This window comes from Homalodisca vitripennis, chromosome 5 (genome assembly GCF_021130785.1).
Source record: "Homalodisca vitripennis isolate AUS2020 chromosome 5, UT_GWSS_2.1, whole genome shotgun sequence".
Lineage (NCBI taxonomy): Eukaryota > Metazoa > Arthropoda > Insecta > Hemiptera > Cicadellidae > Homalodisca > Homalodisca vitripennis.
In genome coordinates this window covers 23,329,491-23,342,978 of record NC_060211.1, presented here as the reverse complement: position 1 = coordinate 23,342,978, position 13,488 = coordinate 23,329,491, and the positions used below count along the sequence as shown (strand labels likewise).

Here is a 13,488-nt window from a genome sequence, read left to right as displayed (position 1 = left end):
TTTTGAGTCAGTATCGACCTGAACTCGTGGTTAAACCTGAACAGGTAACTTCAAACGAAACATAACATTAGGTTTAGCCTCGTGGTTTAATCCAAAACCGGCTGGGGCTGATTTGTACTAACGTTCTGCTAGAATTAGACTTGGCACGGGATATTCTGTTCATATAGAACACCCATAAGATAACATAGGTTGTGATAGTCAAGCAGTTCTGCTGTAGTCTTTTGGTCCTTATAGTCAGGCCTTAAAAGAAAAATTTTGTATTACTACAAAACAAGTCAGAGGTCTTTTGATGAAGCTTTTGTACAAGCTCAAGAACGCCTACAGAAAATAGAAACGAAATTGTGTTGTATAAGTTGAGCTTAAATATTGTCAATGACGCTAGAAAATGTATTTAATTTGGAATATTTCAATTCAATGTTCAAATGAGGCAAAAATTTAATAGTGAGAAACTGTTAAAAAGATAATGACCTCTGGATAGTAAGAAAGTAGCATTATTAGATTTCTAGATATAAAAACATAGCGGAACTATAACTACTATAAATTTAAATACTTACAATGTTATTTGGTTTGACATTTTGGTTTTGTATTATTCAGTAGTTTATATAGTCATAACGTATTGGTGGTGGTGTGTTAGTACTTCAGTACCAGTACCACATTTTCACATTTTTAGGTAGATATTTTCAATATGGTTATTATATTTCAAAACTTAATATTATACCACTTGATGATAAATTTCACGATGAAAAATTTGATGTTACTTGATATAATCAAACTCAATAATAAAATACAAAATAACAAAATACTAGCGAAAATTCAAAACTAGTTATAAAGTCACCTATTCAAAGCACGCTGCAGCTGATGAGGTTAGGCAATTTAGGTTTACTAACCTAATCTAACCGTTAGTATTTATTATGTAACTGCCCACCCAAATTTGCTAAATCCTGTTGTCAAAAGTAGAATACAAAGTTTTGTTATTTTGCATCCTGTCAAAGTGGGCAAGCAGAAACAACAAATCAATGTTTTGTATTCTAGCTTCATAATTTTGGTGTTTACTTGTTACACATTATTATTCAATAAACAATATATTAAATTCAACTATGTGAAACATCCCAATTAATCTGATAGACAATTCGTCCTACTTAAATCTAGTTTTCAATAACTAGTTTGATTAATCCTTTTACTGCTGGTCACTTTTTATGTAGTATGTTGAAAAATGGCAAACTTTATTTTTATTATTAGCTTGCAAAAAAAACATAGATTCATTTTTGTCAATCATAAATTGATAAACTTGGTATATTTTTTTGTATAAGTTATACTTTGCTGTACAAGCTTTTCTGGAATTAAACCAAAAATTATATCCTTTTTTGGGAGTTTGTATTATAATCACTTAAACTAAATATTAAACCTCTACCATAATTATATTCACACAACAGGCAGCATGCACAAATAAACACATCTGTAGTTTTCAAACGAGTTGTAATTTGCGCAACTACGTAAATAGCCTACGCACATATATTTCAATTAAGTCTATTCTGGTTCTGATAACCTATCTTCCTTATCTGATAATTATTAAGTTGAATTTGGAGCCTAATCTATCAATAAGCGCCCACCATAACAATCGAACATTATCAATATACATAACTATCTGAACTACTAAAACCAAAATGCTAAATCAAATTATTTTATAGGTAGGCCTATTTTAAATTACAGTATAGATCAGCTGTTTTAATATCTAAGAAAGTAATAATTTAATGATGCATAAAAAAACTATCTAGGCTATGTATATTTATAGGCTGCGGTATAATAAGCGGCCACCAAATATGCAAATATTGGCTTAAAATGTTTTTATAAATACTGAGCAATGTTTTAATTGGCTGTAAGTAATGGAGCTAGCTCCTTAAGTTCGAAGTATCCTGTTTGTAGTGAGGAGATGTAAACTAGAATTAAAGGTAAAGAATCAAATAGTGTTTAGCCACAAGAAAAGTCAGCACAAACACAACATTGCAAAAACGCACTTGAAGACTTTGTTGAACATTCTAAATTTGGTATTTTGAATATACCGTAAATAATGTACTATTTTAGTTGAAATCAAACAACTATGACATTTTAATCAATTAATGTTTTGATGACATCAGTATCTGCAGAAATACCATTTCAGATTGGCTAAAGTAATCGTCAGCACTACGCTGCTCAAACAGATTATATCAAGTTTAATTATTTTATGTAATTTGAAACAAATATATTTCTTTTACACATAAAAGTATAGCTTCTCTATTAACATTTTAAAAGCCCAAAACGTAATTCAGCTCGACGTCATCGTTCACAATTTATTCAAAGTAAAATCGTGTTTGGAAATAAATTCAAAATTCAAATAGTGTGTTTTGTTAATGACTAATGGCGGCAAGAACAGTGACGTACGTGCCTTCTTTGTTTACATGCAGTCACGATTATCCTTGAAAATACTTAAGTTAGCCTAAGTAAATATTATTGTTTTGTTGTAATTATATATTATATTTTAATTTTTTAATTATATTAATATTTATACATTAATTTCTAAGATTGAAAACTAGCCAAACCATTTTGTTCTTTGAAATATCTATTACAGTACGTTGTTTAGTCCGACATTTTGCTTTCAGTCCTTGTGTTAGTGGCCGCTTATTATAATGCAACCTAATATTGTTTAAAATTAATTCAAACAATGTAAAATAATTTTTTGTGGTAATTAGCTAATGACCGTAACTACAATGGTGATGACCTTTGTTATGTGTCACAAGCTGTCAGATACCCATACTTTAAAATAATAAGTAAGTTGCTTTTTGTATACACATATATAGTGTGAGCCAACTTTGACAGAAGCAGATGTTGAGACAGACAAAACAGAAACATTACAAAATCTGCAAGTGTTTCAGCATGATCTCCAGATGACAGATATAAGAATAGCTTGTTGAAGGTGATGTTTTGGAAGTTAGAGCCAATGAAGATCTCAGCGATGACCAAATCATTGCTATTGTGCAGAACAAAGCTGAGGAAGAAGAAATTGACTCGGATGAAGAGGAAACCACAATTGATAACGTAGTGAGTCATGCTGCTAGATACGCCTTTGACGTTGCGCTGAAATACATTGAGCAAGATCCAAATGCGACCCGATGTATTTTGGACAAATATAGAGGTGCACTTCCCTCATGGTCAAGATTGACAAAATTGAAACAAAAATCCATTACTCAATTCGGGTAGGGTACGATAAGCAGACCCGGTTTTTTATATTGAAGAATGTAATCATCGATACCTAATATTCGCATCTCAAATCCTAGACTATCAATCGATATATGAGTATCTAATCCTCAATAACAATCATTTGTTTTAAATTAAAATATGAATTTAATATTTACAGTGATAAAACAAATTATTATAACCAAAATTAGGAAAACTGAAGACGACCATATTTGCTCCTCCCACAGTTACAGTTTGTTTCTTTCCCACAAATTTCACATAATGGTACGAATCCAACATGTTGAAGTCACAAAAAACATGTCTTATCTTTCAAAGCAATGTCGTTTAGTTTTCTAAAATTGACAGTCATTTTTAATAATAAAATGTTACTTATAAATAATTGAAATATTACGAGTATTATTTGAAAGTGTTTACAGCTGTGATGTAGATTATTTCAGTTAATGGTTCAAAATAATTAATTAGTATCGATTGATTATATCGATGGTTATGATTAAGTAATATCGTTTGCCAATTTCGATATAAAAAACCGGGTCCGCTTATCGTACCCTACCCGCTATTTTTAATAATCAAATGTTACTTATATAAAATTGAAACATTACATTACGAGTATTGTTTGAAAGTGTTTACAGCAGTTGGTATAGATTATTTAAGTTAATTGTTCAAAATAATTAATCAATATCGATTGATTATATCAATGGTTATGATTTAAGTAATATCGTTTGCCAATTTCAATATAAAAAACCTGGTCCACTTATCGTACCCTACACCTGAATTCTTTAAATTTAATAAGGTAATATACATTCGCTTAGATTTATTCACATTTTCATTTAATTTAAAAACTGTAAATGTTTTAAGCAACATAAGAATGCTGGTATTTACAAGTACAATATAATTGTTCGCTTATTGTAGGCCTAGTACACTGCATACATGTAGTTTTTTTCCACCTGGGAAAGGCGTTTTTTTTGCTCCTCCAGATATCCAACCCTTTGGCCGTTCCAACCATGGCTCGGTCACGTCATGGTCGGTTATGAGAGGTTCTACTGTATTACTATTTAGTTAAAAAAATAGCTGAATCATAGCATAATATAAAATACCTAAAACATAATTCGGTTGGTATGTAGTTTAGATTTAGTCAGAAATATCAATTATTCAATAGACGTGATAGCTGCTTATCATACTACAGCCCAATAAGTGACAACATCTAGGCTATTTCGAATGTTTGGTGTTCCCATGTGAACAGTAGACAGCCTATCTAATCTAGTGGTGCTAAATTAAGATGAACCTAGGCCTAGTAGGTAAAATGTTACCCGAATATACAAATAAATGTAAATACTACTAGTAGGTCTAATACTTGTAACCTAACATTTAACATGCCAATAACTATAAGTTGGTCAGCAAAGACCTAGGTACAGTTAAGATGATAATGCTCTAGCAAAGATCAAATCAATCGTAGGGTAATTTCACTTGAAATTACTTTAGGACACTTTGACAACTCTTGTAGCTTAAATATAACTTAACATTATGAAACACTATAAAATGAGTTAACCTGGTACTAATAAATTGTGAATAATATACAATAGAGTTACCTTCATTAGTGCTTTATCTCCCATATTTATAAGTAACAGAACAGTGGTTAATGTAAAATGATCAAACTTTATATGAAACTTCAATTATATTTGGCATTAACGATATTGAAAAGTTCACTAGTAACACTAAAACCGAAACATAACCGTCCATTTCATCCCTTTTTATACTAATTTATTCAATTCCAATTCCAACCGAGCAGTGAACACCGCAACACAAGCCAAGCAGAAAAGCATAGCTGAATGAGAGTGGGAGTTGGATAATCATATCATAGAGTATTAAAATATATCAACAAAGAGGAGGAAAAAGATTACTTGCTTTCTAAAAAGAGAGTACTATATTAGATACTACGTAAACTTTAGGTAATAACGTAAATATATACTTTATGTTACTTTACATTGTTGTTGACCAATGGTAAACAGTCCTTTCCACTATTTATATATCTTATATATTTTTAGTCCAGTACCATAAATATTACAACTGATTCTAAGGAATTACTTCTGACAGTCCAGAGATACCACTGGCGATACCGATTGTTCATGTAAAGAAAACCTTTAAATCATATGGAGCTGAATAATTATTCTTTATTGGACACAGATGTGTCGACCAGTAATACTCGTTTGGTATAAAACTAGGTTTAAAAGTTAGATTCACATTAGAAAAACCTAAACTTTAAAAAATAAACTAATTAACAATTAAAGTAGAAAAATATACACTAAAAACATGTTTTGAAGTTAAAGTTAGTTTTTTGTTTCGTTTTAATTAGGGTTTTTTTCTACATATACTAATGTAGGAATGAGGGATGTTCCTTATATAAGTCGCAGAATGTTGAAACCTGTTTGGCATGTTTCTTAACAAGTACAAGTATTTTTGTAGCACACACTGCTCCGCCTTCCTTTTAGTTTGATTTTATCAAGTTTTAAATAAGATTTTATTAGTTAATGTTTAGTAGTTTTCCTCAATTATAGTGTTTTTTTTATTTTTTCCAATGGTTTTACAATTTTACAGAAAATTATGACAACAAAGAAATTAATTAAAGTCGATCATGGAATGTGATATTTTTGCTCCAGCCAGTTCCCAAATAAAACTTCCTCAGTTTTTTGTTTGTATACAATATACCAATACATTTACCACAGAAGTTCAATGTCAAACTTATGAAGCTATTTTAAGATTCACCAAAGAAGAGTAAAATGATTTGAAATTTGGTATTATAATTTGTCTGGAGCCTCAAGAACTCCAGAAGCTAATGACCCTAGCTTTCAACACATACACACCGTCACACGCGCAGTCCGTCCTGTCTGCCTCACCCGTCGGTTCGATTACTTACGTACTAGAAACTTAGTCTGTAAAAGTACTAAGTTTTACATTTATGATATTAGGTTAATCTACACATGACTAGCTGGTAGCTATGGTGGAAAGTGTTGATTCAATATAAATTTTGAATTTACCTCCAGTTCATCTTACTTTTAATGGTTTAGCCTTCCTCCTGAAGTAGAAATGATGAAAAGAGTTCATTCTGACTTTTATTCCTGATGTAAGGGCTCGTTTGTTCTTCATCGCCGACTTTAAAAAAAATCTCATCAGACGAACATGACTCTAGATATAAGGAATAAAGTTTGTGACAGCGTCACACTTCAGACTCAGCAATAAGAGGAAAGTGAACTGGAGCTAAACTCAACATTCACATTTACGTTATTGTTCTTGTAATTTTTGGAGTTCTGCATTTTATTTCGTGAAAATGAGTCCAACTCGAAATGACCACCAACAGGGATAGTAGGCAGGCCAGATTGTGCGTGCGATGGTGTGATCGCGTCCGGATGCACGGGTTGCCCAATCTTCTGGGGTTCTTAAGGCTCCCAAAAGCATATGAACCAACTTCCTTACTATGCGATTGTAAATCAGAATAAAATCTGTGCAAGATATGTGTTATACTTAACACTGTTTAATGCTGTTTCCTGCTTATTTGCAACAGCTAGAGAGTAGAAAATATCTGAATTTCAAAGTTATATTTATGTTTTCCATCAAACTCTTCCACTGCTGAGTGTGCCCTCCTAAGCTCAGGCTGAGAGAATAATCACTGATTTTTCAGCACAATATATACGGTACAACTTTGGCTTGATATTAGATGCTAGATTTCACATAGCTTTGTGTTTTATTGTAAAACACAAGATTAAATAAAAGATGATTTAATGCTGATTTATGCACGTTTTAAACATTTCAATTTCAAATCCGGTTTTATCAGATATTAATCGCAATGGACAACTCTCTTTTATGTTTTATTGCAAACATTTTCTTAACAAATTTTAAACCAAAAGCAAAACAAAATATCTCTTTTCCCCCAAAAGTTTAGGTACGCCATGTTGATGACGTTTTTGCCATATTTATCAATATTCTCAAAATGTTCTTAACAAATTAAATTAAATTCAAACAAAAATATTTTTGAAATATAAACAAATTCACTGTTACCATTTTTAAACGTATTGGTAAAAAAGAATAATAGCGTCATAGAATACAAAATTTACAAAATACCCACTTAAAATAACAAATTCATATACAACACACGATTCAAAACATTTATCCTCTTAAGAAAGAGCTACTTTCTACACCCTAATTAAAATTACCTACAAGTCTGAAAAAACGATACACAAGTTATTACACGAACAAACTAAATAATATGAAACGTATAGCAGTTCTCAATGGATACTCCACCATATTAATTTGCAGTTTATTGTAACAATTAAAGAATGTCATCAAAAACTCAAAAACCGTTTAAAAAGTAACAGAGGAAAAACATATTTGGCAATACATGAATTATGTCAATGTTGAGTTTAGTTTCAATTCACCTTCCTCTTAGTGTAACGTTTGAAATCTGATGAGAATGATTGCCCGCAGAACTGGATACAAATCCTGACGAGATAGAATGATTAGTAGTATATTTACAATCCTAACGCGATGCTGATGAAATATGATTACTAATAAAGGTAATATTCGTATATTTACAATTGTGAAACGAACTGACGAGATAGTATGAGTAGTAAAACTAGTGTGTTTATAATCCCGAAATTAGATTGCTTGGCGAGATAGAATTTTGCTAATGATGTAAATATGTTTCCAATTCATGGTACGATACAGACAAGATTAGATTTAGTACAAATCTCAATAAGCGTCAATTTCGTCACAACCAGTCAATAATTGGTATAGGATTATAAAATAAGTACTTTTCTATATTTATTTGTAATTAAATTTTACAAATTAATTAAACAAGTCGTATACTTATGAGTACATTATATCGTTCTAGAAATTGTAGATCAACATAATAAGTAAAATAATGTAAACAGTTTTGACATGCAAACATATCAAAATACATACTCTATAAAAATATCTTTATTTTATATTATATGGAAATTGTATACTCATTTTTGAATGTACATAACAAACTAACGGTGACACAAAGAGTAAGTTGACAAATTGTTGTTCAAATAACTAACAGCATTGCAAACATATGGATATTGGGTTGAATGTAACATGTTATCAATAACTGTTCCTGTATTCAACGCTATTCACGAAACTGAAAACAGCATTATACCTGTAACTATTACGTTAAATGACGTTTAGATACCCCCAGTATTGAAACCTAATCGTCTTTGAAGAACCAGCATTTGACTTTCACGAACTGTAAGAAAGACAGTAACCATTTGCCATTTAGCTATCAGTACTGTCTTGTAAGATTAAAAGATGGGTCGTACCTCAATTAAAAGTGAAGTTTGTAATGTTATAGAGGACTATGCTCGAGTGAGCACTCTTCATGGAGTCAAGTATATGTTTAGGCGGGATTCCTCATTAAAAGACAGGTAAATACACACTAATAAAGCAATTAAGTCATTAAAATGTTATTCCTTTTGTTTATATCTTAAAATTAATATTTTTAATGCTAGCAAATACTTAAGATGTACATCAATAATAACAATTTGATAAAGATAATAAATGTATAAAGAAGCCAAAGAGTAATATAATAAAGTGAACAGTAAATATCAAACTAAAATATATTTACTTTATAATAAAAAATACAGATAAATACTTTTTTTAAACTGTACAACTAAAACATTGCGCAGACTGTATTGTAATAATATTTAATCGTATTGGATAACATTTGTAATAGAAACAAAGTACCATCTGAACTTAACAACTAAACATTTTATAAACATTAGATAGAATTAGAAATTACAATGAAATATCTTATTCTGAACTATAACACACTTGCGATCGACTTAGCATCGGATAAATATAATACATTTGGAGCTCTTACACGATTTCGTACAATGGCTCAATGCTTAACGTTTTATCTTCATGTAAATTTGAAATATCTTACAAAAATTATTGTTTGGAAATCATTTAATATCCGTGAGATATAAGCCGGTGTATTCACACTATATTTGGTATATTTCTATTTGATATATCGTCAATAGATAACAACACTGCTAACGAAGGTGATATATTCCTCTGATATTATGCTCATTAGATAGCAACACTACTAACGAAGGTAGTATATTCCTCTTTGATACTATCCTCATTAGATAGCAGTACTACTAACGAAGGTAGTATATTCCTCTTTGATACTATCCTCATTAGATAGCAACACTACTAACGAAGGTAGTATATTCCTCTTTGATACTATCCTCATTAGATAGCAGCACTACTAACGAAGGTAGTATATTCCTCTTTGATACTATCCTCATTAGATAGCAACACTGCTAACGAAGGTGATATATTCCTCTTTGATATTATGCTCATTAGATAGCAACACTGCTAACGAAGGTAGTATATTCCTCTTTGATACTATCCTCATTAGATAGCAACACTGCTAACGAAGGTGATATATTCCTCTTTGATATTATGCTCATTAGATAGCAACACTGCTAACGAAGGTAGTATATTCCTCTTTGATACTATCCTCATTAGATAACAGCACTACTAACGAAGGTAGTATATTCCTCTTTGATACTATCCTCATTAGATAGCAATACTGCTAACGAAGGTGATATATTCCTCTTTGATATTATGCTCATTAGATAGCAACACTACTAACGAAGGTATTATATTCCTCTTTGATACTATCCTCATTAGATAGCAGCACTACTAACGACGAAGCTGGTATGTTTCTAATCCTGGCACGGTGTGACGCAGCGTTTTCTCAATACCGACATGAGTTTGATGATATGGAATTACGGGTAAAGTTAATGACTACCGTATTGAGTCTGACGAGAAAATTTGTCAGCTTTTTTAAAATAGTAGACTTACAGTATAAGTAGTTGTGACACAAGTGTCCTGAATTTTTCAATGAAAATGATGATATAGGATCGCTGATAAAACTCGTGTATTTGTAGTATTACCAGGAAGAATTGCTTATTTGATTAAGTATTATTAATAACGCCAACCTAGTAATGATACTTCATTTAGCACACAATAATAAATGCTTCGTCTGGTAAGAAAATGAGCTATTGAAGAAAAGCAAAGTACCTAATTCGTTGAAGCAGAAATGGTAAAATAAAATGGTCTAGTAGTATGTTTCTTATTGACTATGAGTGTGAGAATATATTGAAATATTTGCATAGTTTTTGATATATGAATGGCAAAAGTCTGTGATGTAGTAAATTCCTATGCTGACCGCTGTACTAATACGTATTTTAACAGATTGATCTGGTCGATGGCAGTGTTAATATGTGTGATTTTTGCGATTGGAGTTGGTCTTCACTCTTGGGGCCGATACCGCGCAGTGCCCACCGTCATTGATGTGAAGGAGACTCACCATCCCTTGTTCTTATTCCCTTTCCCGACCGTCACAGTCTGCTCGGGCACCAGAGTGAAGAGGGGGCCGGCCAGAGAGATACTTAGCGGGTATGGCTATAGTGTTAGCAAATAGTGACTGCGGCTAGAGGCTAGGTAGTTTTACATAAACACACGCAGATAGGACTCCTCCCCACTCACACACAAGTCCAGGGGGTTAGGACCGGCCGCACGTCCGTCCTTTAAGTTACCTAGTGCACCTCCAAAATCAAACACAGATTTTTCTATCCGTAATTTTATCTTATCATTGGCAAAGTAAACTGTGACTCTAAAAATGTAATTTATCAAAGTAATTGTAAATTCTATAAACACGTGTACATTGGGCAAACAGCTAACCACATTAGAGTCAGAATAACAGGGCACAGATTTAATATTTTCATAAAGGCAAGGAGAAGCCATTGGTTCAACATGGTTTTTTATAGTATTATTTTACTTTCTGAAGATCTGGGTATAGAATCCCATGAAATTTAGAAGCTTTTTATCTTTGTTTTTATTTCAATAAGTGAATTTATATACATGGGGGGTACACAATAGGTGCTGGGCTGACGCGTGCGTGCGTGTGTATGTGAGTGTGTGTTAGGCAAATATAATAATAATCTCTTTATTGCATTCTTTTAATAATTTTTACATCGTATCGCACTCGTCAATATTTTAAGCCAATTTACACGATTTCATCTACACATTCACACAACCTCATACTCACGATTCATACAATCATTCACACAATCGCATTGACCTCAGATCCAGCAATGTCAAAACTACCTGGCCTATCAACCGCAACCCCAAACTGCTAATACTAAAATATTAATACTTGATTTACTATTTAGTTAGCCTTTGTAATATTTTAACATTGTTCGAGTTTTTCTCTAAGTAGAGATGGAAATACAGCCCAGTGTACATTTAGTAATGAAAAGAGAATTACTGTACAAAATAGGCTAGCAATAAGTTAAATAACTTATCAAACATTGAGTACCAGGTGTGTGGTGCCGGAAGTGAATTATCATACTTATATCATTTACCAGTCAAGAAACTAGTATATCGAAGTTAATAATTATTTATATCGTGCGCCATCCAAATACGTGAAAATTGAGAGTGAATCTTTCATAGAACTAAAATATTGAGTTATTATCAATACAGTATACAATAAAACTGATATCTTTGTTTAAGGCTTATTATTGACGATGCATACTTCAAAAGGATTTACAAGATTTCGAAAATTTTCAATCGTGACATTTTACAAACATATCAATGTTTTGAGATCTGGAATCTGTCCCTATCTTCAGCTGTCAAAACCATGTATATATAAGGTCGAGCATGAAAAAAAATATTAAAAAATCAACAACACCTGGTAAAGAACTCACCAAAGACAGCAAAAATTATAAAACTTAAATAAGAAATTCCAGCTCTAGCCAGGAGAATCACAAACTGTACGATTGCAAAACATAAGCGTATCGCAAAACAAATTGAATGGAGACAAGAAAAAAAAATTAATATAGGCACATCACCTAGCGACACAGCACTTGAAGTAAACAAAAATGGGAAATGTTGTGAGAAGGGGAAAATGAGGTATAAATATAAGTCTGCTTTAAAAAGTCCGAATGCTGACGATAATTATTGACGATACGATGGAAAGAGGAGGGAATTCTATAAGTGACATGCTATAAGAGAGTTGGTTGGACTGTAATGTACAGGTTTCCAATACCATATAGGCAAAATCTTATGTACATTTTCATTTTAAAGGTATCTCCCCTCTGAAATTCCACTAAAAAATAAAGAAAACATGTTGTCGTACGTGATGAGTATGCTGTCACTTCTCCAGTTTCCGAGTTACCATCTGATAAAACCTTACTTGAGAACACAAGAAACTTCGCAGTTTCTGCAAGAGTTTGTAGACCTCAACATAACAGAGTTCATGTTACAGGTTAGTAAACTAATGTCTAAATATATGATTCGTTAAGTATTAATCACTCAAAGCTACACAGTTATGTCACATGGTAGAACAAATCAGTTCTCAATAATAACTATTAGCTTATAAACTGTTCATTTCACAATCAGTGCCATGAATTCCATGGCGAGTGATGGAACACTGGTTATAAGAAATTATGAGATAGTGAGGAATTTGGGAATTGGGATTTGTGGAACCTGAGATAGAAGTCTGAAAATTCATATCAAAATATTTTTGTAGTTCGTTGCATTTGTGCACTATTCTAGATTTTGCGAGGGCATTATCGTGGGAAATTTGCTAAATAAATGTAGATTTCATAAAGAAAAAGGTTCTAAATTTACAGATACGATCTCATCCCTTCGTAACAGGATGGGAAAAGGATCAAACAAAATACCATAATTATTGTTTGTGAAAGATTTATTAACAATCCTAAAGTTGCTTTTTTATATTTTATAAACATGTTCTGAAAATAGTTGTTTTATTTAATCAATATTGAAGCTTTTACTGTTCGGTATGAAATATATTAATTAAGGTGTTTCACCCGTCACTGATTCATACGCACATTCCAACTAAAAATATAGGAACAGTAAAACCAAAACCAATAAAACTTATAACCCTTAACAGAACAGGTATAATAATTATAAACTTGATATAATCGCCATATGGTAGATGACGAATTATAGTACCTCACATATTCAATGAGCTAGGGTTTTTCATTCTCTACTCTACTGTATACCTTACGTTGAATATTTACCAGATCATCACTCCATATGGAGACAAAGATACTCGCATGTACGTTAATCGCAGGCTCATCTCAATAATATTCGTATATTGTCAATGAAACATGTTGTTGGTCCCTTCATGTCCGAATTCTGTTTCTGTTC

General features: G+C 31.8%; 1 protein-coding gene across 2 annotated transcripts in view; it reads right to left on the bottom strand.

The window, feature by feature from the left end:
- The window catches only part of LOC124361844 (U2 snRNP-associated SURP motif-containing protein), a 62,823-nt gene extending 57,777 nt beyond the window's left edge, over positions 1-5,046 (bottom strand). For both annotated transcript variants that reach the window (XM_046815865.1, XM_046815866.1), the window contains exon 1: positions 4,818-5,046. In XM_046815865.1, coding sequence (XP_046671821.1) covers positions 4,818-4,841 — 24 coding nt within the window. In that variant the 5' untranslated portion in view covers positions 4,842-5,046. The remainder of the gene's footprint in view (positions 1-4,817) is intronic.
- Between the last annotated feature and the right edge of the window lie 8,442 nt (positions 5,047-13,488).